Here is a 25,523-nt window from a genome sequence, read left to right on the forward strand (position 1 = left end):
CTTGGTTGTTCATGTCCAATGAAAGTAAATTCGTTTGAGGTGGCGCCATGCAAATCCGTATGTGCTCCGACTTGTATGGACTGGCCATACCTACTTATCTACTTTCATTGGTTCATGTCCACAGCTCTGCTTCTAGCATGAACGTAATAAGAGATATTCGGAAACTTATGCAATCAAAATAGACGTTGCATTTTCTCGTAAAGATAGGAGACATGATTTCTTGGTGTGAATAAAAACACACAACACATGTAATCGTACACGCACGTACATTTTTGAAGATTTGGAGGCTTTTTGACGTGGGAAAAATGAGTGATCGTGCAGTGTTATGTTTCGGCCCGCTAGTGCGACAATCTTAGAATTCATTTCGTAATTAACGTCCCTTTGCATGAAAAGTTGTGACGTGTCTGTCGATTGATTTTAGGCAATTTCGCTAGCCGAATATCAACAACAGCTGAAGCAAATTCATGCTGAAATTTTACTGCCTCTGACTGTCTTAAAAACCGATACAAACTCTTTAGAAAATGAAAAGGAAAATTGAAGTGGCGATACAGTTGACCCGAAGGGAAAAGCACTTTCTCATCAGTGCCCTCGAGTGGACCAGGCTACAACGTTGTCTACTAATTATCGAGTGTTCCGTTGTATTAATATTTTTTTGTAATTGAGTTGAGCCTTAAAACATCAACAAATTAATAGAATTCGCGAGATTGGCTTTTGATGATGCAAAAAATACGATCGGCCTTTGAAATTTCACAAACTTCAAGGTCTGAATGAAACTTTAGTTTTAGCAAAATATTTAAATGAGAAATGTGCCACAGCGCTACGGTCACAGGCGAAATTCGAAAGTTATTAAGTTTGTGCAGCCTACAGGAAGTGTCTCACCAGGAGGAGTAACTCATCCGACACATAGTTCATCATAAAGAGAGATGACTAAAATTATTCCATTTTTGTGTGCGTAACGTGTGCAAGCTTTTTGGTGCAAGCTTTGTCAGGTTATCAATTCATACCGTAGCAAGCGTTGTTCAGAGTTTAAATTTTGGGTGAATCATTTTGGCCAAACGAATTGAAAAATAAATGTCAACGCAGCCATATGGTTTCGAATTGTGGATTTTCAGCGGACTCACGGCGTGAATTACAAACTCACATCAACAGTTTAGAAAAACCATTTTTCACGTAATTAAAAATGTTAAACACTTGAATAGTTAGGAATTCTAACGTTCAAATTCTAACAGCCGCTGTGTTGTTGTAAGCTCTGAAACTTATTCACATAAATGAATTTTCATTCTCAATTGACAAAAGCTTTTTTCGTTTCCGAAAGCTTGTAGGGTGTAATGCTGTATACATACATTCACATCCAGACGAAGCTTTTGTTTCAGTTGTACTCTGGATATCAAGTGAATTGGTTGTGTTCGGTTGAGTTCGTAGACAAATTGTCCAGTGCTGGCACATTAGCATGGATTTTAATATGCATTCAACGCGGATTACATTGTTTTGATTGTGTGCGATGTGTAAATTTAATGAACGTTATAAGATCATCTCGAACATTGTTATCGGTGTTGTGTTGTATAGATGAATTTATCAAACGAATTGTTGTAAAATAAACTCGTAAGTGGTGGAAAGTGAGATTATTATTATTGTTTGTTGATGTTGAATATTGTATACCATGGCATCATAGCTCGAAATTGTGTAGCGAAATACGGACAAACCGTGTGCACCTATTCGATGGCTTAGATAGTGCAACAATAGTCAAATTAGTTTTGTTATGCGGATATTATTTCCACGGATATGGATAACAATATAAGATTAATTGCTGTATTGGTGGTGCTGCGGAATACATTAGCTGGAGATAATTTAGGTGATTAACTTGCAATTAACTACACAACAATATAAATCTTGATTGCATTATATATGCACATTGGGGGTATTCAGGGAACAATTTACGATTTTTATTTCAATAAAGCTGACACACAAAAGCTGTGTGGTTATGAAGTAAAAATAAGACTATCAATTGCCCTTTCGCAATGTAAAGCTGGATTGTGTACAATAAAATACTAGCGATTTAAGAGTAGGAAGAAAAGAGCTTATTCAATTCTCCAAACAACCCCCGGGGAATTTTGAATAAAAACTTTTTCAGTTTTAGTTGTCTGCTTGTTGTCTGTTTGAGTCAACTGCTAAGTTATATACCCAAGAGTCGATAAAACAAGTGACGGCAGCGGCGTGTCGGCGTATCGTTTGAGGGATCTAACAATGAGACTTTTGGTCAAAAACGATTAATTGTTTAGAATATAAGAAGCGTCTTGTCAGTCATCAACCGGAAAAAGATCCAAACCGGTAAAAAAGAGGTTTTGCTGAGTCGTCGACATGTACACACATAAATACACACCCATACACACACACATAGTGATCTTGATCTCGCCTTACAGATCATCTTCAATGCCGTTTGAAATGCCATCCACGTCAAGAAATGCCAAACACGTTTAAAAAAAATCTCATACAAATGAATCAATGAACGAAACATTTAACGAAACTTAAGTTAAGTTACGTCTGAAAGTACCGTATCTTGAAGAAAAGAAGTCCAACGTGTCCGATGTGAAAAATGGCGATACGCATGACCTCCCCAAGTTTACAACCTTGTAACCTTAACGCTACGAAATTTGTCTTTTTAGGAACTATTTATTTATTTATTTATTTATTTCATTTATTTCAGTTTAAATTCGATTATAAATACAAAAAACATCTGCGTAGCTCTAGTGTGACGAAGTCAATTCGAAAGAGCTACGATTTTTTTTTTTAAATCAGCTGAACAAAGTATAAAAATTCAAAACAAGAAACGAATTGAAACAATAAAATTTAACTAAAGCAAGGGTGAGGGTGAAGGATGGGTATTGCGAGATTCATAATTAAAATTGAGAAAAAAAACAACAATTGGGAAGTAAAAATTCACAATGATCGCAATCAGTCGTAGTTAAAGTTTTTAATGGAAGTAATACACAATAATAATGGAATTAAGCTCTAACAAGGTCTTCTTCTTCTTCTTTTTCAGCCTGTTTCTATCCACTGCTGGATGTAGGCCTCTCCAACTTCTTTCCATTTCGTACGATCCATTGCCATTTGCTGCCAGTTTGTACCTGCAATATTCTTAATTCCGTTTGTCCATCTCTCTGGTGGTCTACCTATAGCTCGTCTTTTATATGGTCGCCAGTTCATGATCTTTTTGGTCCAACGTTCGTCTGTCCTTCTTGCAATATGTCCCGCCCAGCTCCATTTCAGAGATGCTATTCTTTCCATGACATCAACGACCCTGGTTTGTTGTCGAATCCATTGATTCGTCATTCTGTCTCTGAGTGTTATTCCAAGCATACTCCGTTCCATGGCTCTTTGTGTCACTCTCAATTTATCTTCGGATGCTTTTGTTAAAGTTAACGTTTCCGCTCCATAAGTGAGCACTGGAAGGACACAAGTGTCGAAAACTTTGCGTTTCAGACTATTATTCATTTTGCTTTTGAAAATTAGTCTGAGTTTTCCGAACGCTGCCCATGCAAGACCAATCCTACGTCTTATTTCTGCAGTTTGGTTGTCCAGACCTAACTTCAGTTTATGTCCTAGATATACATAGCTGTCGACTCGTTCAATGACAGTGTCACCAATTTTGATTTCTCTATCGTCCCCGATGTTGGTCATGACTTTTGTTTTCGATAAGTTCATCTTGAGGCCAACTTTGCTCGCCTCTTCACTTAACTGTTGTAGCATAAGCTGAGCCTGACCTAGATTCGCTGCTATCGGTACAATGTCATCAGCGAAGCGGAGATTGCTCAGGTACTCTCCATTTATCTTTAATCCCATTTTACTCCAGTTTAACTTCCTAAAAATACTCTGCAGAATCGCCGTGAATAATTTCGGTGAAATGGTGTCACCCTGCCTTACACCTCGGCCAATTCTGAATTTCTCCGTGCTCTTATGAAGTTTTATACATGAAGTAGCATTTTTGTACACATATCGAATTGTGTTGGAGTACCTTGAGTCTACTCTACATTCGTCTAATGCGTCCAATATCGACCATGTTTCCACTGAATCGAAAGCTTTTTCGAAGTCTATGAATAGCAAGACTATGTCGATGTTGTATTCACGACACTTCTCAATAAGCGTTCTCATCACCTGCAAATGGTCGTTTGTGCTGAAACCAGATCTGAAAGCAGCTTGTTCAACAGGTTGGTAGAAGTCGAACTTGTTAGTGTTCCTCTTCGTAATGATTTTCATAAACAACTTGTAGAGTGTTGACAATAGGCTTATGGGACGGTAATTTTCCAGCTTTGTTATGTCTCCTTTTTTATGCAGCAATGTAATTACCGCATTTTCCCAGGCTTCTGGTACTTCTTCCCATTGGAGACATTGATTAAACAAAGCCGTGATTGCCTTTAATAATGAGTCTCCACCTAGTTTAATGGCTTCCACTGGAACACCATCTTCTCCGGGAGACTTTTTGTTTTTCATCTCGGCTACTGCAGCTTTGACTTCATCAACAGTTATGTCGGGCATATCCTCCGATCCCACGTTTCTTATTATTGGTCTATCTTCGGTTTCTTCCGTTGGGCTCTGTCTTGCTGAAGAAAACAAATTCTCATAAAATTCTGTTGCAATGTTTAATATCGCATTTCGATCCGTTTGGATCGTTCCTGTTTTGTCTCGTAATTTGAAGATTTCTTTTTTGGCGTTTGTCATTTTTCTTCGTAGGACTTTCATATTGCAGTTAGCTTCAATTATGTTTTGAGCCAATTGGACATTATATTTTCTTTCATCTGATCTCCTTGCTTTGTTGATACTTTTAGACAGGTTCCGGTATTCCACCGAATCTCGTCCTCCGTTTTTTACCAAGGTCGGATAATCAAAATTAAAAATTAAAATCGCTACGACCTAACAAATAGGTCTTGAGTTCACGTGAGAATTCTTCATATCGAGGCAAGTTTCTAAGGGTCAAAGGCAGAGCGTTGAACAATGTGGGACCCGCGTATTGTAAGCTACGCTTACCGTAATTAGACTGAACGGAGGGCTTCTTCAGAAGATACGAAAACCTCGTACTGTACCGGTTGTTATTGTCGGAAAAAATAGTCGAATGGTGCTTCACATCGTTCAAGCTGCAATACACATACTTGCAGACTGCAAACTCGTACATCTTAGAAACTGTGAGCATACGCGGAAACTCGGCACTAAACAGAAGCCTAGTCGGAAAGCGCAACGGAAGCTTGTGAGTAGCTTTAAGGGCTCTTTTGTGCAAGACCTGGAGCTCATCCATCATGCTCTTGTTAGCGGATCCCCACACACCGATACAGTACGTCAACGCAGGGTGCACAGTCGAGTAGTAGATAATTCTGAGGATCTTTCTTGGGAGAAAACGCAACCTCTTAATAACACCAGTGCCGCGCGAGACGGTGCTACTAACATTGACAAAGTGCTCATTCCAACCGACATGCTCGTCCAGCACCAAACCCAGACACTTGACCGAGGAACACGTTTCGATCGTCACGCCATTAAACGCAAGGGCAGGCAAGTCATCGACCTTCACGTGGGGCTTGCGGAAGTGAACCAGCTTAGTCTTACTCAAGTTCAAAGTTAACTTGTTGACGCGAAAATACTCGGAAACGACTTTGAGGTCATCCGAGAGATCTGCGATGTTGTCTACAACGAGAGCAGAAGACTTGAACATGTTAGTATCGTCAGCAAAACTGAATGGCAAAGATTTGAGCGGCAATTCGAAGAAATCGTTGACAAAGATGATGAAGAGCAATGGGGACAAAACACCACCCTGTGGGACGCCGTTACAGTCGGTGCATTGCTTCCTGTTGCTCAAGTAGCTTCTCAACAAACTGAGTGCTATTCCCCTAACGCCAGCTGCCTCAAGTTTGGCGAGAAGCAACTTATGAACAACTGTGTCGAATGCCTTCGATAGATCAATAAAGAGACCAGACACAACCTTCCTGTCATCAATCTCCCCATTGATCATATTGATCAGCTCGAACAAAGCGGTGTGTGTCCCACTGCCTTCTCGGAATCCATATTGTCTGGTATGGAAAAATTTACAGCGCTTAAGAAAGCTCACCAGCGCTCGCTGAACAATAACCTCAAGAATCTTATTCACCGCTGGCAACACAGAAATCGGCCGATAGTTAGTCATGTCCTCAGAATCACCCTTCTTATAGATTGGAACCACCCTAGCGATCTTTAAGTCATCTGGGTAGACGCCATGGAACAGACACAGGTTGAACGGTAAGAAAAGGGGAAATGACAGACACACAACACTTGAGCGACGCCGCAGAAACATCGTCGAATCCCAAAGCTTTATCAACGTCCATCGACAAGATAATCGTGGACACTTCACTAACCGTCACAGGCTCCAGAAAAATCGTCAGCGGATTGGCACTCAGAGTTTGAAATTTGTTTAGATCGTCGTGACCTGTCTCAGGGATGACATTGGCCAAATCGGTACCAATTTTAGAAAAGAACTCATTGAAACGCTGAGACACCAAGCGCTCAGGGACGACAGAGCCACTGTCTTTCAGAGAAACATTTGGCCTTTTGCCCTTCGATTTGCCAAGCAGTTGATTGATGTTTCGCCACATCCTCTTCGGATCACTACAGTCTCGAAAAAGGTCCTCATAGTAATCCGCCTTGTACCGAGCCTGGTAATTACTGAACTCAATCTTAGACACCTCGAGCTTAGTGACCAAATAAGCACAATCCAGCCCAGTCCGACGTTTCCTCTTAATCTTCATTCTCAGGTTACTCATCTTCCGAATCAAATACTCAAGGTGGTCATTCATATACGGACAGCTAAGATGCTTGGCCTTAATCCTAACTTCCTTCGTAACCGAAAACTCGGAAATCGCGGTTTTAAAGGAAGAGATGAATCGAGAGTACAACGCGTTTACGTCGTCGGTCGGTGGAGACTCACCATCAATGAGTAGTTCATTCAATCTAAGGTTGATTTTCTCATAATCGATCACGGTCTTCATGACCGACGCATATTTACCACTGACGGGAATCGGAATATGCGACAAGACAACGTTGTGATCACTCATCGAATGCTCAATTGTCGAGCTGCGGATAGCGATGGGAGCGCTGGAACTATGTGCAACGTCAAGGAGTTCTGTTCGATGTACGAAATGTTGTAGAAAGGTGTTTGGTTCGATCTTACCGAATTTAAAAGTTTGAAGTAACACTTTAACGGAAAAAAGAAGGTGTCACAGGGTGTGAATTGCGTCTAACAAATTAATATCGGTAGTGCTGCTTAAATGACGTCACGTGAGCTGCGGGGGTTTACTTTTTTAAGTGATTAAATTCATTCGTTTCCGCAAAAATTTGATTCATAATATGGCTGGATGCACACATGTTTCGTCGATATAATGAACATTTCATTTTTTTTTGTGGAAATTCATTCCACATATCCATAAATTAATTAATGTTAGCTTCGAATTGATGATTTCTAATGAATTTTCATTAAAGAAAACATCAATGAAACTTGGAAAAATAGTCTGCATTTCACGAATGACGAACTAGGTGCTGGTTTTGAACACATCATTGCGATATAGGTACGATAAAATGATGTAATCAAAAGCAACGGACTTCAAGAATGAGTGCTACTCGGAAAAGAGTACTGAAACTGGACAAAAAGGATTTTCATGCAAAATAGAATTGAAGCACTTTTGCTTGTCCGTTGTCAAAAATAAAGCCATTTAATATTTCATTGGTACACGAATAACGAGAGGGTAATGCTGAAAACAAACGAGGCATTCAAAACATGTTTTGGTCCTTGTTTTCATGACGAAATTGTCGCAACTGTCAAATAAAGTTAGAAATTTCTCTATCGAAAATTACGATTACTGCATTTGTCAATGAAAACAAGGACCAAAACGCGTTTTCAATGTCTCGTTTGTTTTCATCATAAATGTATCCGACTCATAGACATTATTATAGTCTGATTGTACGTAGCAAAAACTGTGAAGGCAAAACAAACCGATGTATGTATACGTGTGTGTAATGTTTAAACAGTTCACGCCGTAAGTGCGATCGAAATTCAAAATGGAAAGTGCGGAGGTCTTTCTAACGTACCGTCATGACCGTCATTTTCATACAACGAAGCGTTGAAATGTATTTTTCGGTTCACTTTTTCATCGAATCGTTCACTTAAAATTCAAATTTTAGGCACACTTACGACGTGAATTTCAGCATACACATTCAAGCCAATGTATATGTATGGCGTTTGATTCCATAATTTTCGCTTCATTGTATGAAAATACGTTAGAAAGACCTCCGCACTTTTCATTTCGAACTTCGACCGCACTTACGGCGTGAATTAATTTCCTGTATGTACCACAGCAGTCAGACACTTTGTTCTTTCATTGGTAAACATTTGTATGAATGAAGGGACAATACGTGTTCGACTACTGAAGTCATGTTAAATATAACTTAAAGTAAAATTTTAAAATTTCCATTATTCTGCCAGTATTAATTACCTTCACCGCTCCCGAATTAATATTGTCCGCCAGTGACCTGTGTATACCGTAGACTGACACTCACAAACAATATTTCATACGTAAAATGATGTCAGCATGACGTGCAAAATATGTAACCGTAATAATTTGCCGCTGCTACATGAAACGAGTGTAGGCTTGGTAGTTATAAGTAATTTGTTGGACAACGATGACATACATTTTTTGACGACAGCGCTCATTGTGTATGGAGGCAATTGCTGTCTTACAAACGAATACCTTAACTTAAGCTATATATGTGAAGCAAAAAAAATCTGATTCAACGCACTTCAAGCATTTTGACAACTGTCAAATAGAGTACTAATTTGCATGAAAATCTTTAGACCCGTACGAAGTACTGGGGTCTTATAGGTTGACGCATACGTTTGTAACACGTCGAATTGGACTCCCTGAGTAAGGGGAAACCTATTGTGGTTGTACATAGATGCCAAATCAGTGAAAAAAAATGTCCGTCTGTCCGTCTGTCTGCACGATAACTTGAGTAAAACGCATCCGATTTTGAAAATTCTTTTTTTCCCGTTTGGTAATGTCAAAAGACAGGCTAAGTTCGAAGATGAGTGATTTTGGATCGACCACTCCCGAGCTGGGGCCTAATAAGTGCTTTACGGTTTTTCGAAGATATCTCCGGACATTTAAACGTTACACTTGTATGTGATACGTCAAATGAAAGGTATTTAGAATACCGATCGACAAAAAAAAAGTTTATGGAAATCGGATGACCGACTCGTGAGTTAGACCCCTTGGTGTGAACCAGGCACAGGGCGGCAAGCAGTTTTTGCTTGTAGGTCGGCCAAATTTGAACATATTTCGTCTGTTTTCACTTTATTAGATAGGTATTGACCGTACCAATCAGGGGAAAAAAATGAAATTATGTTCACCGGAGCGTGAGCTAGGTCTCTTGGAGTGAGCTCTTATCTGGCTACTCGGCCGTACAGTGAACGTGGAGTATTTTGTCAATATCTCGAGTAAATTTTGACCGAATTTCATGATTTTTTTTTTGTTTGAAAGGTATTAACGAATGTAAAGCGTCGGTAAAATTTCAGGTCTCCTAACAAAATGGCTGCTGGCGGCCATATTGGATTTTATTAAAAGTGATATATCTTGGGAAAAATGGTACTTACAGAGTTTCTGTTAACATGGAAATAATTTGTTATGTGTGTGGGGTGTTTCAGGCAGGCATTCCATATATGGACATCTATATATACCCATATACAGCTATATTGAGCTATATACAGGCATATTCATCTGTGAAATGTTTATTTATATGTAAATATAGCGGTATATAGCTGTTTAAATAGGAATTTATGAAAGTTGACTTCGTACGGGGCTTTCTATATTGCCTCCGGCAATTTATTTGTGTATGATAACAAGAAAAAGACTGGGTAATGTAAGTAAAAATTACCTAACATCTAACATAGCTTTTCAGTAGAGAATGAAGTAAAAGAAATGAAGAGTTTCACAGTAAAGGCTTTTGATACGAATAGGTGTTTCGTACGGGTCGGCGTTAGCTATGTTTTTTAGTTTTTTACAGTGCAAAAAATTGTTTGATACACTGTCGAGTTATAGTAGCACTCATGCTTGAAGTGTGTTGTCTCATTTCATTTTTCCACACGAGCAGATTTTCTGTCATTTTCTGTCTCATTTTCTCAATGAAAGTCTAGAACAGGTATGGTCGATCGGCGAATTCGTCTTAAACGCACTCACATTTTATGTCAAAATAATATGAAAATGAGTGCGTTTAAGTACGAAAATTAAATTTTTATGTCCTCCGGGCGGACAATAGACCATACCTGTTTTACACTTTCATTGCATTTTCTGTCAAAATTTCATTTCACTGAATAGTTTACTGAATAAACGAAATATTCATAGCAAATATGTCGCAATTGGTCAGTCCCTTTTGTCAATCTGCTCGCTCTACGTTTTTCACGCTTCTCAGTTATCTTAATGATTGGGAATGAAAAGTTTTGGAACAAATTTTCCTTTTCGAAAATGAACTTTTTCAGTACTTTTTTTGACGAACAAAGCCATTTTTTCATTTTTCTCGAGGCTTTTCACTTATATCAACAGTATTGATGGACAGTATTAACCTCATCGACCTTCACAAAAGTACACAATGTGACGTATGTCCTATGGTATTCTCAGAATGAAACGACGAATTTTTTGAGCAATAGCTCGTGATAATAAGTTAGACAAGGAAAGAGTTTTTTTTACACTCTTTTGAGGCATTTGCTTTTACTCAGTTTTCCTGGTTTTCCTGTCAAGTGTTTTCTGTGTTTTGTTTGAATTTGTTATGCATTTCAGATACAGAAAAAGAACGAACGTTTGAAGAAAACCCTCAACATTCTTCTTATAAGAATGTTTGAGCATTGAGAATGTTTGCAGTTCCGTTTTGGTTCGGGTTAAAAAATTTCAATTTTAAAAACCAGCAGGTAGCTAAATTCTGAGTTTTCTGTTTTCTATATTATGTAAATCAAACTGCAATCAATTGAACAGTGATGATTTAGAGCTCTCGGGTACGTAATCAGTAAATTCGAACAAAAAACATAGCTAACGCCGACCCGTACGAAACACCTATTCGTATCAAAAGCCTTTATTGTGAAACTCTTCATTTCTCTTACTTCATTTTCTTCTCTGCTGAAAAGCTATTCGCGCTTTAAAATCACTTGCATTATCCACTCTTTGCCTTGTTATCATATACAAATAAATTGCCGGAGGCAATATAGACAGCCCCGTACGAAGTCAACTTTCATAAATTCCTATTTAAACAGATGCCGCTATATTTACCTTGTTTGGTTTGGAGAGAGCCAATTCTCCCTCAATGAGCTTTTAATTTTTCCGCTTTTTGTTTATTTTCTATTCAGGAAAATAATATACTCGCATACTCATATACTCGCTATATTTACCTATATTTCACTTTAAATAAACATTTCACAGAAGAATATGCTATTATATAGCTCTATATGCCTGTATATAGCTCAATATAGCTGTATATAGGTATATATAGATGTCCATACATGGAATCCCTGAAACGCCACACACATAACAAATTATTTCCATGTTAACAGAAACTCTGTAAGTACCATTTTTCCCAAGATATATAACTTTTAATAAAATCCAATATGGCCGCCGGCATCCATTTTGTTAGGAGACCGGAAATAGTACCGACGCTTTACATTCGTTAACACCTTTCAAACAAAAAAAATTCATGAAATTCGGTCAAAATTTACTCGAGATATTGACAAAATACTCCACGTTCACTGTACGGCCGAGTAGCCAGATAAGAGCTCACTCCAAGAGACCTAGCTCACGCTCCGGAGAACATAATTTCATAAACTTTTTTTTCCCTGATTGGTACGGTCAATACCTATCTAATAAAGCTAACAGACGAAATATGTTCAAATGTTGCAAAAACTGCTTGCCGCCCTGTGCCTGTTTCACACCAAGGGGTCTAACTCACGAGTCGGTCATCCGATTTCCAAAAACTTTTTTTTTGTCGATCGGTATTGTAAATACGTTTTATTTGACGTATCACTTACAAGTGTAACGTTTAAATGTCCGGAGATATCTTCGAAAAACCGTAAAGCACTTATTGGGCCACAGCTCGGGAGTGGTCGATCCAAAATCACTCATCTTCGAACTTAGCCTGTGTTTTGACATTACCAAACGGGAAAAAAAGAATTTTCAAAATCGGATGGGTTTAATCAAGTTATCGTGCAGACAGACGGACAGACGGACATTTTTTTTTCACTGATTTGGCATCTATGTACATTGTACAACCACAATAGGTTTCCCCTTACTCAGGGAGTCCAATTCGACGTGTTACAAACGTATGCGTAAACCTATAAGACCCCAGTACTTCGTACGGGTCTAAATATGCAAATTTAAGAAACAACCAATTTGCTTTTGAAGCTAGTCATGGCAGCATTAAACTAAAATAATTGAATTTATACTGAAAGCTATGGATATGCATTGAATATAACCAAATCAGATGTCAAATCAGGGTACAAAGAACGAAATTGCTTGCATTCAATCATCGGAATAAACTGTTCCATCTTCCGGTTTTGATAAGTTACCCGGGGATGTAACAAACATATATCTACAGCGAGTAAAATGTATGATTTCAATTTCTGGGAAATAAATAAAAGCACAGACGACAATTGGCAATTCGTAACAATATCTCAAACTTACGAAAGTAAAACGCCAATATGTGCCCCTTTCCAACTGCCAGCCACATAAATTCAGCAATATTGTGGATGGTATGTGGTGGGTGCCAAATGCACACATAAGGTTCAACCGAACTGGCTGTACAAAAATTCACAAACAATATGTTAGATGTTTGTTACCTGTCTGCCACTTGCCGTTCTCAAACATGCATAGACAATTCCCCGAATGATAATATAACATCTTTATTATCATTGTGGCTATACTCGGTGTATGCTTCTCACCGCACTGTGACTGCTCCGAATGGGTTACGTTGTTCAATTTGATTTATTTGTTTTTATTTCAATTTTTGTTTCGTCTGCACATGGTCCTGCGTGCCAACTTTATTTATTAGAATTTTAAAGATTGATCGCAATAAAATATTAAAATTAAAAAGTTTTCTGTGTGCGGTTGTCAGCGCGTTGCGGTAAATAAGAACTTCTTGTTAAGAAGTTTGACTATTTCGTGGATTCAAAGAATATAATCTACCCACACTGAAGCTATATGCTCTATACTGTTGAACGTCTCCCATTAGACAGATAATGTAACTGGCTGTTGATAAATGATGTCATGCCTCGTTTCGGGCAAAATGTTCAAAGGGTCATATTAGCTTGACGTAACAGGGTCGATGTTCATTTTTTTTACGTACTTCGCTTTTTGGTGGCCAGTTCGACCCTGGACAAACTTAGTTTAAATGATCATATTCGAGACGATCACATAAGTCTCTTTCTCGAACCAATGGACCATGTCGATATAATATTACTTAGTTTGCTAGTGTTCCAGGAGTGCATGCATATTTCAGGTTTAATTAGCAGGTCAACATAGTTTGGCTAATATTACTTAAAAAAAACCGGTTCATATTACTAAAAAAAAACCCTTAGTAGAAACTCTTAGTAAAAGGGAAACAAATGTCCTTATTTGTTCTTTTCCAAAATAACTATGATCTTTAATGTTGATGTACCCATTAGTACATTCAGTTGCAAATTCGTATTTCTACCCTCTTAAAGGTCCATACTATACCGTTCAAACGTCACTTTAATAGTTACTTCATTTCGCGAAATAACCTCAAATCAACCGATCCGAACGGTTACGTATACCAAGGTTCTGAAAGTCAGAACCTTGGACGTATACAACTATTAATGCAAAGAGACGAAAATCCGATAAAAATCAAAAAATACCGCGCATGTGGTCACGTCGCATGAAAAATGTGTTTACCCGAAATGCATCCTGGTCGTACATTCCCGTTATTACATTAATCAAAACATGGGGCTTCACCATGATCATTGCTTCATTAAACTTTAGCTTCATTGTGGAACATGGCAATAATATTGTACACAAACTACCACATTGTATGAGTCTGAATTGCTATTCATTGTAACAACATTCCAACAATATGAAATTTTCTATGTTTTCCTTTGAATAGACTTTGGTTTTTTAGTATGTAATTGGATACAGTTCGTTCAATAATAATTTCAAGAAAAGTTAATAAAGTTCCGAGGAAATTTAGTTTTCGTTCAGTGTAATTTCAGTTTTGATATACAAAATATATCAGGTGATGAAGTGTACATATGTACAACAGCATTTAGTATGGCTATTTAATTTTTTTTTCGTTGGAAACACTATTTTAAGCAACAAATTGTTCTGCGCTATGGCAAAATTATGGAAAATGTTTAGAGTACCACTTTTGCTTGAAGTGCGTTGGTCAAATACTAAAATAACTATACTGTAACTGTACTAACATGTTCTTTTACTCTGACGATGCTATTGTAACTGATCATAAATAAATATTAACATGACATAATAAGCACAGTGTGCTACGATACTACATCTACTTCCTCCTTTTCTCCTGTTCCTGTAGGAAAGTATAGTTAGCAAAACAACACCGAAACATTAGACATTAGAGAGCAATCTTTATTTCGTGACTGTCTTTGTTTTCCTTTCTTTCTATCTGTCTATATTTCTCTCTTTTTCTCTATTTTCCATTCTATATGCTCTCTTCAACAATCGTCTCGTGTTAAAAATAAATGCATTTTATCCAGACTTAGTCAAACGGAATTCAATCCCGCCCCACTTCGGTCGAATTATTACGAAATTAAACTCTTTGCCTTTCTTCATAAATGCTCACTCTTCGTGTAAATATAAACAAAGTTTATAATTAGATGCCCGATGAAAATGATAAAAATGAAATGAAATGTAACGAAAGATCGAAGGAACAAAATGAGAAGTTTAATAATTTTTTTTTTTATTTAAAAGCGAAAAAAAGGCTGCAAAGCGCAACCAGTAAAAAACGATCTTTTCAAAAACAAATATTTACAATAAATAAAAATCATCAACTCTATTACGTCCCAAAGTCCCCAAAATGCAACTAGCGTTTCTCCGTTGAATTGCAATAGAAACCTTTTGTAATAGGTAATCCATGGAGCGTGGTTCGCCAGAAGCTTTTCGCATTAATGAACCCAATTTCTTAATAAATGTACTTGTTTCGGGACCCATGCTACCTAATGATTCAAAAGCAATGGGTGTAAATAAATAATTTTCTTTTAAACGTATGTAATGATTATGCTTGAATCTTTCAGCATTATCTGCAATTGATCCAGATTTTTTGGACGATTGATTTATATAAGATGGAGCTAGTGTGTCTCTAATGGTTACATCCCACAAAATTGGTTTACCGTGAAAATATTAGAGTAAAGTATAGATTAAAATGTAAAACAAAGTGTAAATTAAACTGTAAAGAACCATAGCAAGGCTAAACGAATAAATATATACATACAGACGAGCTAGCAATAGCCTCCAAAATTTAATTCTGTCTCGAAACTCGTTTTTCCTTGGCATCCAATACCGAATTCTTGCCTTAAAGACAAATGTCTAGTCTCAAAACGTTTCTTTTTCAATCTGGCTAACGGAATTCAATTCTCGTCGATTATTTTATTAACCAGCGATTCGAAATTAAATTCTACGCCTATTCAGAAAAAAATTTGCTCAAGACTTTCTTTTTACAACTCTTGCCTTTTTAGCAAAACATTCTCACTTTCCACCACCGATCAGATCTAACTTTTCTTCCCTCGATTTTTTCATCATGTCATCCGAAATTGAATTCTTGCCTAGCTTACGAAATTCAATTCTAGCCTCAAAACCAGAGAGATGCTAATATGACGACTGGGTCGTTTCGACGGATAGAGGGAATATGTCGAATGATTTTGAAATTGGTTGAGCGAAAATGTATTGAATTCTCTCTCAAAAACCCAACTGTCATTCGACATATTCCCTCTATCCGTCGAAACGACCCAGGCGTCATATTAGCAACTCTCTGCTCAAAACTCACTTTTTCATGGCATCCGAAATTGAATTCTTACCTGGCGTAGGAAATTGAATTCTATTTTTTCCTTTCATTCCTCTTTTCAAATCCTTTTCCCAATTCGTCATCTTAGTTCTCATAATGTTGCTTGTTACACAATCATTTTTTTCATGTGTCGGGGCCGAAAATGAGGGAGTTTTGAGATTTTTCTCTGGTTTTCGACCCCTTACATGAAAATTTTTTTGAGTATCTGTTTTGGACGATTGATTTTAGGCACTTTCGCATGTAGCCCTCACTTCGTTCGGGCTACAACTCGCGAAATTGCCTAAAAACAATCGTCCAAAACAGATACACAAATAACTATTGTTTTCACATGTGGCCAATGTGAAATCCACTTTGTTTAATCGTTTCTTTTAATTTCACCATAGAATCAACATTCTTCAACTGATAAATCTCGCTATTTTGCCTTTCTTTATTGTAAACTTAGATAAATCTTCAAAATTACGCGAGGATTCGATAATACTCGTCGCCAATGTAATAACGTGCAATGAATGTACAAACCAGGTATGGTCTGTTCATTTACAAACCGGAGGATATGGCTATTTATATACGGTTCTGTTAAAAGTGAACCTTTTCATGCTTCATTTGGATGACGTATGAAATGAAGTGTCTTTTTTCACCAGGTGAAACCTTTGTCAACAATAGTGATGAAAGGTAACAGTGTAATGTAATAGTCATTTGTTCAACGAGGGAAGGGCGTGTTGCCAAAGCGAAGCGAGCGTTACAAGTCACTCGACAAAATGAAATTTCCAACTTTTTTCCCGAGTTAAACGCAACATTTTTACACAAATCCTTCCAAAGTTTCAACGGAGTGAAGAAAATAACTATTTCTCATGTCCGTTGTGAAAAACTACTTTTCTACATACGTGAGAGTGTATTGGTGAGCTATAATATGAATCGGTCGGTAGGGAAAAAGTAAACGGTCGAGAAGAAAAGTAACGGTTGGGAAGGAATGCACCAACACACTCTCACTATTACAGAAAAATATCTTTCAAAATACCCCAATACACACTCGATGTGTGTTTTCGCTAGGGCTTCGCGCGCGCGTGTATCGGGGTATGTTGAAATATACTATTTCATGTGTCGGACCTGGTTTTCTCTGGTTTTCGAACCACTTACATGAATATTTTGTTTGAGTATCTGACTGGAAGTTGATAGATCTGCATCAATGTATTTACGATGGAAACATAAATTATTTATCAATGCTGTATCTAGTTGGTTAAACGACAACATTTCGAACATGAAAACAGTTTAAAATAGAGAATAGGTGAGAGTACATTTCGTGTGTATGTTAAGACTAGTTCACAGTTCGTGAGACCACGAAAAATACATGCATGAACATCATGCATGAAAAATATTTGACAGATGGCTCTTACATTTTCTGTCAACATTTTTCAGAAATTTGCCAGGAACTGGGTACTCACCGTAAGGCCGTAACTGAAAGACTCACGGGATTTTGAAAAGATTTTATTATTTTGACGTTTCTATATCTCATGCACGCCTCACGCATGTGATACTTGTGTTAGCGAAAGAACAATAGCTCGCACTCCATTATTGTTCTGAAACACGTCACTGGTATTTAAGAGAGTTTATGCTCAAAACAAACGAGGCATTGAAAACGTGTTTTGGTCCTAGTTTTCATTGACAGATGCAGCAGTCGCGATTTCGAATAGAAAAAGTTCTAACTTCATTTGACAGTTTCGAAAATTTCGTCATGAAAAATAGGACCAAAACACGTTTTCAATGCCTCGTTTGTTTTGAGCATTAACAACGTTTATTGTAACCTCATTAAAAGGGTTAGCATGTGCAATGTGTGATTTTCTCAAGATAATAGAATTTTCCAGAACTGTTTACATTTTACAACGACAGCTAGTGCCACTATCAATTAATGATGAAAGTTAATTTGCAAATCAATATTTTAAAAAATGTTTACAAAAAAAGTAGAAATCGCTTCTCACACGTAACGAAGTATTGTTTTGCGCCAGCATGTTAAACTAGCTCAACGGCTTACTAGCTGAAAGGCTCGCTTGGGTGGCATTTCCATTTGTTTTTCGTCCCTAACAACATCGCAAATTAGAGGTTGAACGAAAACAAAACTACTTTCTCTACGAAATAATTCAACGTAACGAACAAGTGACATGAATAATTTCTTCCCTGAATGCGGGCAAGAGACAACGAAATAAATCGACGGATGGATTTACCTGCATGCATTTTTGAAATGCGACAGGTTTCAATTTGTTTGTGAAAAATATCGCGAATTTGCATTCCGTGTCAATATGTTCACAATGTTGAATTATATGTTCTTATTGAAATTGTCAACGGCGTCAATCATTTTCCATGCACGTTTTTCGATTCAATTTATGTGTTAGGGTGGATCGATTTAATTTTTTTTTAAATTCAAAAACCGCATACTGTTCCATGACCGTCAGAACCTCCTGATCACTTTCTAGAAGAACTTTCTTTTTAATTTTAAGACAATTAAAAGCAATAGAACCTTTCCAAATTTGTAGCCAACATTTAGGCAAAATAAAATCTTTTTTTTTTTTGAAAAAGTATAACCTTTTAAGCACGCAATAATGTGTTACTTTTATAGGAAAAGTTGGTTTGTGAGTCATAATTTAACCCACTTGGAGAAACCTGAGCAGTGCAGATTATGTAAATTTACACAATGTGCAAAGTTTTCTCCAAGTGGGACATATTATCACACAAACCAATTTTTTCTTTAAAAGTAACACATTTTTGGGTGTTTTAATGGTTTTACTTAAAAAAAAGGATTTTTATTTAAAGTTTTATTATTTTAAATGCGGCAAAAAAGACTGCTCACAATATGGCGCAGCCGGTAAAAAATCATTTAATGAAATTATTAAGAATCGAATATTTTTCAGCCTAAGAGTAGGTTCTTAAAACATAAAATTTAAAAAAAAGTTCTTCTAGAAAATGATCAGGGGGCGTTCTTCTAGAAAATGATCAATGTGCTCTGACGGTCATGGAACACTACACGATTTTCGGCTAAAAATCAAAAATTTTAAATTTATCCACCCTACTGTGTATACGTTCGTATACTGCATTCAAATGCAAACGATTCCATTGACGTTATTCGTTCGGATCATTTCATATTAAATAGAGAGGAATAAACGAGAATTCGAAGGAACAGATGATCATATAACTCACAAATATTTAGAAAATGAGAAGAGTCATCTTCATCAAATGAATTTACTTCTGGCCACTTGAAGACATAGAACGAAGACGAGATGTCAACCCAACATATTCAACATTCAACGATCAAATATTCAAAGTTCAAATTACAACATTGAATGTTGGAGATGCGCCACAAACGACAGCAATTATTTCATTCCATTGCTCAAATATGGGATTGTATACCTCGTCAAGTTAAAAACGTAAACATGCAAGAAATTAGACTCTGATTGTACAAATCAAAGGTTATGTGAGAACAATTATGCTGAGAGTTTTACCTAAAATATGCCGATAATTTACCATCAAAAATTCGAGAAGCGAAACCTAAAACGATTGGCATAGAATTTATGGAAATCGATTGTAACCACACTGTACAAAGAATAAATTTGTTCGTTAAACATGCCACGAAAGTGAACCGTTTTACTTTGCAGCCATCCGGATCGGAAATCGTATTTTTCATCGGCTGTTGATTTAACATTCCGTGTAATAGACTAGGACCCCACTTTTGGATGGGTCAGGTCATTGTAAAAAAATTTAGCTCCGCGTTTTTACTAAATAATTTTCTGGTTTTTGAACAGTATTTGTTCATGAAGAGACGTTGTTGTTTGTTGGTAAACAACTGTGAAGTGGTAATAGTGAGCTTAATGCAATTTAATGTTGTTAATAGTCATTTGTTCAACGAGGGAAGAAAAGTTGGAAATCGTATTTCGAGGGTGAGGCCAGGACGTAGCGAGGGCCACAAACAACACCCTCGAAATGTAATTTCCAACTCTTTACCCAAGGTTGTTTTTCACAACAAAGACTTCCAACGTTTCAGAGGAGGTGAGAAAATGACTTTTTTCTCTCCTGCGTTGTCAAAAACGACTTTCAACGAATGGTGTTGATTGTTTTACGTTTGACATGGGATATAGCGTAATTTACGTAATTGTTCGGTCAAAAAGTTCGTCTAAAATCTCACTCTCTAGCGAACAAACTTCGTTTTGACACTGTCAAAATCCCATCTTTTTCCTTGTTCCTACCACTTTGCATTTTTACCACCTTAATAAATGTAGTTTTGTTGCTAGAGAGGGTATTGAGAATACTATTACTCAAAGTTTCACCGCCGTGAAGTGTTTACTTTACTTCATGTTTTCGAGTAAACCTGTGTTTCCTTTTGATAACGACAGAGTTCTATTACCACAATCAAAACTTAGCTGTAAGATAATGTACTAATTGTCATAATCTCTTTTATATCGTTGCCATATCATATCATCAGAGCTCGGAGCACATACCGAAGCATCTGAAGTATGCATGCATATGCACCTTTTGTATCCTTCACACCCGTTCGAAAAGTGATTTAATTAAACTATCTAAAGTTAAACAAAATAATGTCGGTTCTCGGTTACCAAGATATTGAAATTGAAGTTCTTGATATTAATACCAACAAATACCAATGGTTATTTATGACATCGAGTGCAAAGTACTTTAATGCACATCCTAATAAAGTATACTTTGCATTGAGATTCACACAACGATTTATGTAACAGAGGCATCTACGGTTTGCAAATTTTGCTCATTATGATGCTGGGTTGCATATATTATCACAAGTGTTCTGTTATTTCATAAGCTAAATTAAATTGCCCCCCACCTCGTTATTATGAACTATAACACTGTAGTGTAGTTTACATGCATGAAATGATTATTTTGAGTTTATTGCAGTGCCATTGTTGTTCGTTGCATACACAATGGATATGGATGTGTGGATGTATGTACTTATGTATTTACAACGAGTACCTATTATTGCGAGTTATTGTTACACTTTCTCGTAATTATACACAAAACAAAAGTTGTTACATGTGTACTAAGCCATTTAATACAGTTTGTGTAAATTATACTACTGAAACTATCATACAATCCCTCTACATATATCATCCAATTCTGTTGTGAATAACATATCGCTAAGCTCGCCCTAAGTTCTTAATCCATTCATTCATACCGCTGCGATACTTTTAGCGGTGCTCTTTAGAAGTATCAAAGTATATGGAAGTAAAGAGATGACAGGGCGAACGGAAATATCGAACTGTCCTCGATGGTCGCCATTGCCAAAAAGGGAAAAGTATGGTTCGGACGGAAGTCAAGGCACTCGCACCGAACCGAATACGATGGCGTCAAATTGTATCTGCTCCCTCGAGGAATAAGACGACAGGATGATGATGATGATGGTTCGGGGACAATTTTTTTTATTCAATTTAATAATAAAAAGGTTCAGCTCAGGCGGAGCGGAAAAAAGTCTATTCGTTGGTACGTGACAATCGGTATTTATTACGACAACAGTGAAATGCAGTCAATACGATGTTTAAGTAGAGCGAGATGGAAAATCAACTCGGGGTCTGCTGTCATCGATAATACAAAAGAATCTGACAGAAGACCCGAGATGGAACAATAGGTTGTTATTTCGCCATCTCTCTCACTTAAACACTCTATAGATCATCTTTAAGATACGGTACTTTCAAAGGTAACCTCACTTAAGTTTCGTTAAATGTTTTGTTCATTCATTTGTATGAGATTTTTTGTAACGTGGATGGCATTTCTTGATGTGGATGGCATTTCAAACGGCCTTGAAGATTTAGCACTTTGGATTGGTTGGGTAACTCGATCGTTTCATTAAATTCTTAACGAGGTGGTAAAACGGAACAATTCGCTGCGATGTTCGAGAGTCGGTTTACACCTCGTCAACTCGTTATTATGCTGCGTTTTCCTTTGAAATTCGATATTCACCACAGACTAAACGATGGAAAACGCAGCATAATTGTCGATCCCATCAAAGTAAAATTGCTCGTGTTTTTTTCAAGGTTCTGAAAGAATAGGTCTGAGTTGATAACGAAGGCGTAGACACACTGACAAATAGATGCTTTTTATTGAATACACTCATTACAGATTGTTTGAAATGTCATCTTGATAAAAACTTCTTCTTTTTCTTCAAGTTGACATTTCAAACAATCTGTAAAGACTGTGTTCAACAACATGTGTGTACCTATAGATCATCTTTTAGGCCGTTTGAAGTGCCATACATAGGAAATGCCATACTCTTTAAAAAGATCTCAAAGAAATGAATGAATGAACGGAACGTTTAACGAAACTTAAGTGAGGTTATGTCTAAAAGTAGCGTAGCTTGAAGATGATCTATTTGTCAAAATGTGTGTGTCACCAGCCTTCGTGGGTGTCCTAACCTGTTTTTTCAGTACCTGGGTGTTTTCGGACTTAAGCTATGAAAATTATCTGTCATTATTGTGATGAGTATAAACTATGTCGCCTATTACAATGTTGTCTTCCTCGAATTTTCACAAATCGTATAGCTTCAACAGTTGAAACGGAAAAACCATACATTGGGTAGAGGTGTGCGCCGGTAACTTTTCCTTCGATCGGCGTAACCGTCGGCGTTGGGTCTAAATGGCTACCCAGAGCGATGAGCTCTTCAGAGGAAAATAGGTAATACACCAAACAATCAGATTCCTCAGTTTAAATAAGTCGGCGTGAAGAAAATTTAAGGGCTATAGCGATTACGCCGACAATTTTTTGACTTTTTACGGAAACGCTTAAAAATTGTCGGCGTAATTGCTATAGCCCTCAAATTTTCTTCACGCCGACTTATTTAAACTGAGGAATCTGATTCTTTGGTCTATTACCTAATTTCCTCTGAAGAGCTCATTGCTCTAGGTAGTTATTTAGTACAAACGCCGACGGTTACGCCGATCAAAGGAAAAGTGACCGGCGCACACCTCTAACATTGGGTCATGCAAATCGTTCAGCTTTAACAGTTGAAACCAACACACTTCAAGCATGAGTGGTACTCTAAATAGGGTACTGAAACTGGACAGTGTATCGAACAAATTTTTGCACTGTAAAAAAATTCGGACACTTTTATCTAACAAAGTAGTACTCTGTTTGGCAGCTGTCATTAATAGCACTTTTGCTTGAAGTGCGTTGCTGAAACGGAAAAACCACACATTTTGTCATGCAAATATTTTGGAAATTTCATCACAAAGAAATAATTTGAATATCTGACCTCATAAACTTCGTTAAAGTTTTGCTAAATAGCAACGATATTCTCGTATACAATAAAGTGACAGAGAGACACAGAAAATCGATTTTCAATCGTGTTTTACATTATCATCTCACTTAGCCACAATAATTGGTAGAGTTGCATGCCTTTCTTGCAAACTTTCATCTTGTTCAATGTATATGCGGTATGTTTATCTGAAATTCAGGCAATTGCTTTACGAACTGTTTTCATTTCGAAGATATTCTATTCACAATTTGCTATCCATGACCGTACTGGAATATATGTAGAATATTTTGCATTTAACTTCGGACGGTCAAATAAACAAAACTATTTCGCAATTTAGAGTCAATTTCTAATTGTTACCAAAAGTTTGTTGTTCTTTGTTGGACCATTCGATTCAAAAATTAAAATTTACATGCTGCACCGTGTGTAGTAGCCTACTACTAGTATCTCTATGGGTGGGTACATTCAACCTACAACATTGTATCATATAATGATTGTTATTGTGTGGATAAAAACGATTTTGCCTACATAATAGCGTTACAACGTGAATTGCGAATGGTGTACACAAAAGGAATTGTATTTTTCCTGCTGAGCTTTTGTGTGCATGCAATGAGAGAGGCACACCATCATCGTACACAATTTTTTTGTTTTTGTAGCTTCATCGAGCTTAACTTTAAGAATACTGTGCTCTTTTGCAAACTGTTATTGGAACTAAAATGGAAACCACCATCGTCGACAAAAGTTATTGTTAACCCGTGGATAATACTTTTGAGGACTTAGCAATAATCTTTCTCAAATCCTTAATGTCTAAAATATGTTGGTGGCGTATTGAACATAAATTAGGCAGAGTATTACACTCGGATATTTATCTATATCCTTTAATTTGAAAAATAATCGCAATATGGTATATCTACAGGCATTTACTTAATAACGGGCTTCCACTCGTACGAAGAGTAAGCTGAATTGAAACACGCAATAAATATTCTTTCTATGGAACTAAAATGGGTGAATTTGGAGAATTCTTAGGAAGTTTTCAGCGAAAAACGAAACGGAATTCATTCTGCTTCCAAATTGAAATGTCCCATCATACGATGGATGGAAAAGTAGATATTTAAGTCACACGATGTGCCTAGTTTCGTTGCAACGTGTCGAGATGGTATTGTTTTGGCTGCTGATGGAAAAACCGATTTTCTTCCCGGGAGCAAGATAGGCAAAAACTTCCCGATTTTGAATAAAATTTAAAAAAAATTGTACCGAATGTCCCGAATGCTCCCGTGCTCCCTATGATTTTCCATCAGCGGTTTTGGCACTGTAGAAATATTTCTAAAATTTCTCATACAAAGAAGTACTCTGTTTGGAGCTGTCACTCATTAAACTTTTGCTAGAAGTGCGTCGCTCATACTCTCTTTTTCATAGAAATGTGACGCTCAAGAAATATGCAACTGAAGCAGGTCAATTGAGTTATTTCATGTTAAATCTGAAACAGGTTAGGTCAGATCAAATTTAAATCAGTTCAGGTTTTCGATATTCAGGCTCAAGTCTGGTAAAATGCGACCAATTCCGAGCACTTGAATTTCCATACAAAAATTTAAAATATCGGATTTCATGATGGGCCAAGCTATCCGGCACTTTTGTTCGGCGGCTGAACTTTATTGAACAAAATAACATCACTTGGATTGAAACCACGAAATTACAGTATACGTGTGAATTCTTATGCAGAGAGAATAGTTTTTGCATAAGTATGTGTGTTTTGTCGAGACGAATCATACATAAGTATGCAAAAATTATTCTCGTGGTATACGAATTCACACATATCTGTGATTCAATCCTGTGATGCACACCGCTTTACACTCGTCGCACCATGAAATACACAAACAACAAAACCAAATATAGTACACACCGTTCAAGGCTGAACTTGAATGTATAGAAGAAGAATGAGAATAAAAACGAAACCGAAAATACGCGTTCGAGTTGATCGTTCGATGTGCATCACACTACCGTTGATACGGAGAGTAAGCTCCGCTTTCGTATCAAATTTCTCTCTTTGACGAATAACATAAACAAACTCCACCATTAAGTAAAACATCGCCTGGATCCCTAGTTTGCAAGGTCTGCTGAGAGAGAACTAAAAAAGTGTGGTTTCCGATAACTTTTGACGCGTGATATTCAGTGTAAATGATTTTTC

General features: G+C 37.1%; 1 protein-coding gene across 1 annotated transcript in view; it reads left to right on the forward strand.

Annotated features, from left to right (window-relative positions):
* The first annotated feature begins 1,371 nt into the window (after positions 1–1,371).
* The window catches only part of LOC119084366, a 75,408-nt gene continuing 51,256 nt past the window's right edge, over positions 1,372–25,523 (forward strand). The window contains exon 1 of the mRNA XM_037194316.1: positions 1,372–1,852. Within this exon, the coding sequence (XP_037050211.1) occupies positions 1,783–1,852 (70 nt within the window). The 5' untranslated portion in view covers positions 1,372–1,782. The remainder of the gene's footprint in view (positions 1,853–25,523) is intronic.

Source organism: Bradysia coprophila, unplaced genomic scaffold, assembly GCF_014529535.1.
Source record: "Bradysia coprophila strain Holo2 unplaced genomic scaffold, BU_Bcop_v1 contig_732, whole genome shotgun sequence".
Classification (NCBI taxonomy): Eukaryota; Metazoa; Arthropoda; class Insecta; order Diptera; family Sciaridae; genus Bradysia; species Bradysia coprophila.